At 34.5% G+C, this 6,587-nt stretch overlaps 1 protein-coding gene across 3 annotated transcripts in view; it reads left to right on the forward strand.

Annotated features, from left to right (window-relative positions):
* Positions 1 to 5,698, forward strand: part of LOC136821157 (putative uncharacterized protein DDB_G0277255) — a 25,449-nt gene extending 19,751 nt beyond the window's left edge. Inside the window, exons 2-4 of one of the 3 annotated variants that reach the window (XM_067077388.1) lie at positions 2,139 to 2,216; positions 3,124 to 3,473; positions 4,345 to 5,698. In XM_067077388.1, coding sequence (XP_066933489.1) covers positions 2,139 to 2,216; positions 3,124 to 3,473; positions 4,345 to 4,917 — 1,001 coding nt within the window. In that variant the 3' untranslated portion in view covers positions 4,918 to 5,698. Of the gene's footprint in view, positions 1 to 27; positions 1,990 to 2,138; positions 2,217 to 3,123; positions 3,474 to 4,344 lie in introns of those variants that run through there. The other 2 variants (XM_067077389.1, XR_010848699.1) reach the window with 2 other exon arrangements.
* Positions 5,699 to 6,587: the final 889 nt, after the last annotated feature.

The following is a 6,587-nucleotide window of genomic DNA, read 5'->3' on the forward strand; positions in this document are numbered from 1 at the left end:
GTGATGAGGCAAAGGGGCGATCAAGTGTTCATTGATGTTTTAAACAATATTCGACTTGGAATAACTCAAGTAAATGACATGGAAGTCCTCTCTCAGAGAGTGGTCACAGAAAACCATCCTGATTATCCGAGAGAAGCTATTCACTTATGGGCTGAAAATAAACCAGTTGATGCTCACAACAAAATGAAACTAGATGAGCTACCCGGAGGACAAATTAAAGTTGTATCACTTGATAAATTTCCTAAAAATATATGTAATTCAGATAAAAATGAAGTTTATCGACGTGGTCAAATGCAAACGGGAGGGCTAGCTTATGAATTTGTTTTTAAACTTGGTGCTAAAGTAATGATAACATCGAACATCGACGTCGAAGATAAGCTTTGCAATGGTCAGATTGGAGTAGTCGAACATATAAGATTTGATCGTGATGAAAGAGTAAATCGTATATACTTGAAAATGGAGAGTGACGATATTGGTGTCAAAGCAAAGAACAGGGATACATATGGACGAGCAAATAATTTAGTACCAATAGAGAAGATAGAGAAAGAATTTGGGGTTAAAACAACGAAAACATATCCTTCTGTCAAACGTATTCAATTTCCGTTGATGCTTTCGTGGGCATGTACCGTTCATAAAGTGCAGGGAAAGACATTTTCTCAAATTGTTTTCAATATGACTCTATTCGGCCAAAGGAGTTTTAAGCCAGGTCAAGTTTATGTTGCTTTAAGTCGTGTTACTTCCTTGCAAGGATTGAACTTAATGGGTATTTTCAACCCAAATATCATAAAATGCGATGCGAAAGCTACAGACGAATACAATGAGATGAGAGAAAATATGAGCCTCGAAACAAAAAAAACACGTGAAAGAAACAGGAACGAAATCATCGTATCTCTTCTTAATGTGCGCTCATTGAAAAAACATGCCGTAGATATAAGTTCTGACAGAATCCTGATGGAAAGCTCCATAATATGTATGACTGAAACGCAATTGGAGGAGCATAATAATACTGAGGAAATCGAAAATATCCTTGAACCGTTGTCTCTGTATGTTAATAATTTAGCAGAACATGTATATTCTAACACTGCTATTGCCTACAAGCAAGATATCGAAATATTGGGTAGCAGTAATTTACCTGGGGCCACACGTCTCACACTGAGTCATTATGGTGTAGATTTTCCCATTAATATGATACTACTATATCGCCAGCAAAATCTTAATAATGATCAATTTCTGTATACGATAGAACATCTTATGGGAAATTATGACAATGTTCATATCATTTTAGGAGACTTCAATAAGAACTATTTCACTGAAGAATCAAACTTTTTAAGAGATCGATTGGAAAATTTCGATATGGTTGTTCATGAACCAACACACATATCCGGCTCATTGATTGATCATGTGTACATCCATAAAGAATTAAAAACAATATTTGAAATTAATTCGAACATTCATAGCGTCTATTATTCAGACCACGAAGCAGTCCAAATCAAATTGAGAAAACTCAGTAGTTGAAATGATCATATTTCATTATTCTATAGTTTATTTTTGTTCATAATTTTTGTATTCGCTGAAAAAGTAGGCTACGTCATATCTTCCTTCGTTTCGAGCGTAAAACTCCTACTCGGAGTAAGGCCTAAAAGCCTGGATCTGTCTATTGTGTAGACTACTGAAAAAGCGGCGCAGTTGAACACGACTGGATGGTTATTCACAAAAACAAAAACCACCCTTTACATAACCCGCCCGCCCGACAACCGCCAATATGGCAGATGTATATTCTTATTTGTAAGTTAGGAGAAATTCCTTTTTGATCGATTCACTTATTCTATCATTTTTTTCGCGATCAAAATCCAAAATCTCCTAACCATTTGTGAATGTCGTATGGCTCAAGTGTTGCATTCTGGGTCAAAAAGAATTCGCGTGATTAAAATTCTGATCGAGTTCTTCGATCCTTCTCTTAACTGCTGTTACCAGAGACAGACGCAAAAAGTATGTACCTTTGAAATTTAAATCTGGTTTAATCTGATGAATCCAAATGCGATCGATTATATTAAACATTGTGCTGTCATATATTCGGCCAATACATTATAATCTATATTAAATACCAAGTGTTTCACTTCAAAATCTTTACTTTTCAGGGAGAAAATCATTGGATCGTATTATGGCAGCTGTTACTCCAAGGAAACGTCCACAGAAAAGAAAGTTTGAAACATCAGGTATTAATTCACAATTCAACTAATTAATTCAAATGCCTTTCAAAACTTGCCTAGAAAAGCTGAATCAACATTTGAAACACATTCTTGCAGATTCTAGCAGATTCTTGCATTACTTCCTGCTGATGAGAATCTTGCTTGATGTTAGTCAGCAAGTCCCCGAGGGTATCAGGTTACTGATTTTTGAAATAAACTTTTTCGACAATTTTGTGGTATCCATAGCAACGTAATTTCTAAATGACATGTCATCATTTTATAATGAATTAAAATTGCAAATGACCAATTAACTAAATTTAAGATGATAAACAAGAGCAGTCATTTGCTAGGAAGTATGAAATATCTGTTTTGGGGTCCTTTTCTCCTGGAAAAATATCAACTGTTCTAGGAAAAAATGGGACTCCTGGAAAATGTATACCTGTTCAATCAATAAAAATAATACGATGCTGCTGGAAAAGTATAACAGCTTTTCTCTAAGAAAGTTATGTTGCTCCTGGAAATATTAGTGTTTTTGCAACTTAGCTCCTCAATTTTTTGAACAGATTGTCTGCTGGAAAATTGTACGTGTTTTTCATTAAAATGTGCTCCTGGATTTTTAGAACAGAGGTATTAGGCTTAGACGCCCTCCGGATCATTGCATACCTTTAGAAATGGATGGCAAAAGTATATAAATAATAAAGTTTAGAACACTTTGACATAGGCACCACCAATTTTTTTATCTTGACATGATTTTTCATATTGTTTGAAGCAAATAGTACGCTGTATATGAAATTGATATAGTCAAAAGTTCATTCAAACAAAAACATCTCAAAAAAGCAAGAAACCCAACTTATTTAAAGGATTTTTTCCAGGAGCAATTTGATCAATGAGCAGAGATGTTTATTTTCATTAAAATTTTCTTTGTTTGCTTTAGAACTTCACGACCTATGTGGCTATGTATCATTTGTATCGGGTATCAAAATACCAAAAAATCCTGAAAAGTCTAAAGCACCCTACTTCGAGATGTATGTTGCACTTGAGAACAAGGAAGAAAGAATTGCCTCATGGAACATTGATGATCAACCAACCCTTTTAAACAAACTGCATCAAGGAATCAACATAACTGGATTATCAAAATCATCAGATGGTCAAGGTTTTTCCTTCATTAGTCAAACTAAGTTTATGGATAAAAGGCCAAATTTTGCATATGTACAAGTTAATGTCGAACCAACACCTTTAAATGAAGCATTGCAACAGCCTCTTTACTCCAGAGTTACTCTAGAGGTACGTATCACTAAATTGCACCAAGGTGGTATTTCCTATGATGGGCTTGCATTCAGGTCAGCTGAAGTTATGGGTTGGTCTAAAAAGCAGGGTAGCCAATTGGGGTAGCCAATTGGGCTAGGTTGTGGGGTACCTAAATATTTTACAGACCAGAATAGAAATACCGAAAATGAATGCATAGAACCACATTTTACTGACCAGGGAGCATGAATCTGATTGATACTTAGATTGATCATGTATGATTCCAAAGATAAACAAAGATATGAATTACCACGTGTTAATGCACGAGGAGTAAGAAATAGAGCTTCATTATAATAGAGCTAATTTCAAAAGACCTTTTGTACCTATTATAAGCTGCCATATTTAAAAATTTTGAAAGGAATCAATTGTTTGAAACATCTAAACATGATTTAAATTAAATAATAGATTCAATAACAAAGGATTGTTAAGATATGACAAGATTAGAGATCATATGGCCCAAAGGCGATTCCAAAGCTATTATCGTCGGATTACAGCTTCACGGAAATAACACTATTAAAGACATAAATAAAATCTATATAAATCTAAAATATTAAAAACTGTTTTGTATATATTTTTTATTCGGGTCTGTAAATTTTGAAACGAAGCCAAGAAGGAAAACAAAATGGCGCCAGGTCTCTTGAGAAGTAACAAAGTTCAGTACCTTTGGAAAAAAGGCTATTGTGGCTGAAGTTCGAAAGGAATCTTAGATTTTATTACATGGAATCATTAACAAGATGTTGTAATAGTTATTTCCACATTAAACAGGTTTCAGATTTCAAAAGTTTAGGCAAAAAGAGGTACCCCATAACCTAGCCCAATTGGCTACCCCATTGGCTACCCTGCTTTTTAGACCAACCCTGAAGTTATTGATAACAGTGTCAACCAGCCTCGCGAAATAACACTTTACGGTAATCTTACAACAATGATTGAATTAAATTCTGCCTACAGGCTTTCATACATGACTTTGAACAAGTTTAATGGTGTGCGTGTGTTCAAAGCATCTGACCGTACAAGTTTCGCTCCTTCTATCAATGAGATTGCGGCTCCAATGGCAGAAACAAACACCTTCACTGGTCAGGTCCACAGTGTTGTGATGTCATCATTGGCCACATTCTACAAATGTCCTCACTGTGGGGAAACATTAGATAGTAATGGCTCCTCAGCAATGTGCCCTAATACAAACTGTGGCGTAGGTCTCTCCACGAATGCAATTGTTAGTGTTAAAGAAATCAAATTTACTGTCCGCAGTGATAGCAATATCGTAAGAAATTTCAAATGTAGCCATCAACTTGTTGAAGCAATGATCAATCAATCAGTCGAAAACAAAATGGTATTTTTCCAAAAATTTATTGACACTAAAGTTGTAGTAACTTTTGAAGAAGCAAGTGGTGATGTTGTATCAATTGAAGAGACCTTCTTCTAATTTAATTTACCAGATTTTATTTACCAGATTTTATTTGATTCCTGATTTGATTTATTCCAGCTTAAAATTATAAGCTAAGTCCTGTCCCAAAAGAAAGTACAAGTTGGTTTTATGAAGTCGTATCTTTTAAATATTGCTTTGTCGGATTGCTTTTCCTTTTTTAGGATATACTTTTGTTTTGCAAGGAGGATTGTTCTTATTTTTATTACTTAGATGTCTATTTTTTATTTAAAAAACTGAAATTTATAGTTTAGTGTGTAACATTTTGAAGGTATTTAAACACCTATTCTTTCATATTTTTTTGCATTTCTTTAACATTTTGTTGCATTGATACGTTTTTAACATTGAAGTTTTTAATATTTTAGGGTACAAATTATATTCTTTTGATATTTAGTATTTTTAACATGACATTACATGGTCTCAGTTCCCTTATTTTACAAAATATTTGCTCTATTTCAAGTGCCTACTTTCGTTTGTGATGCTAAATATCCATCTTTGACTAATGAAGTTTATTTTCTCTCCAAAAGAACGCAAAATAGCCATTGTCTACCCCCTAAACTCAGTGAAAAGATCATTCTATAAGGTTTTTATGCCTCCATTTTTGGCCCTGTACGTTTATCAGGGACCCGAAAGTATGTATCTTTATTTTAAAACACCAAAACCGAAATTTTTATCATGTAAATTTATACAGCTACATATTCTTATGATATTTCTTTTTGATATTTGGTGGTCTCTGACCTTTGTTTGTATTTCTTTAAAAAGAAAATACCTTGAACTGATTTGGTATCGCATGAAATCCTTTTCTCATTACCTTTTTTTTGACTTTATAGAAACTTATACCCGTAAGCTATGAAACTGGTTATTTTAAAAATCATTTGTAAACAATTAGAGCTAAACAAAACGAGGCAAAAACTTTGTGGCAACCTGGAGACTTAAAAAATTGTTGGAAGATATCTTTCGCGCGAGCTTTTATATGGTAGATTTACTCTTTTTCGGCTTGATCGACGCGCCTGGTTTTTCTACAAATGACAGACTGAAACTTAAACTTTCGCTTGCTTTCAAATATCCTACTTATTCAAAGCAAATAAATCACTATTTCCTATCCGTCATAAAAATACGTCTTAACTTTTTCTTGCCTGCGATTCTAGCCCTTCGAGCTTACTCTTCATTGATGAATACTAAATGACGTCACTGGTTCGAGAGCTGCAAAATAGTTGCCGCCCACAGATCTGTAAAACCGGAAGGGCTAGATATGACTTAATGCTTTCTCCAGCAAAAAAAAGTGAAGCACATTTAGGTTGTTGTTAGTTTCGTTTGATGGCGTAGAGCAGGTTGGACTTTGATAGATGCACGCAACAACGTCAGAAAGTTCATAACATAAACCAACCAGGGGCTGAACAAGACTCAGGCTAAGTAACAAAAATCTAAATTATTAATTCAATCTGCTCAGAAGCTCGAAATCACACGCTGGGCCTTCACGCCGCTAAGGCTTCTTGTTAGTTATTCAAAAGACCCTTGTCGTGGAATAGAATTTATGATTGACAGTTTGACCACGTGACCAGTAGGGTCACGTGGATATATAAATAGCGCGACATTTGTAATTTATGATTAGTACGAAACTAGATAGAGAAGAAGAAACATCTAATAGAAATATACAGTCCTCCATTTAT

Source organism: Clytia hemisphaerica, unplaced genomic scaffold (genome assembly GCF_902728285.1).
Source record: "Clytia hemisphaerica strain Z4C2 unplaced genomic scaffold, Clytia hemisphaerica genome assembly, whole genome shotgun sequence".
Taxonomy (NCBI): Eukaryota; Metazoa; Cnidaria; class Hydrozoa; order Leptothecata; family Clytiidae; genus Clytia; species Clytia hemisphaerica.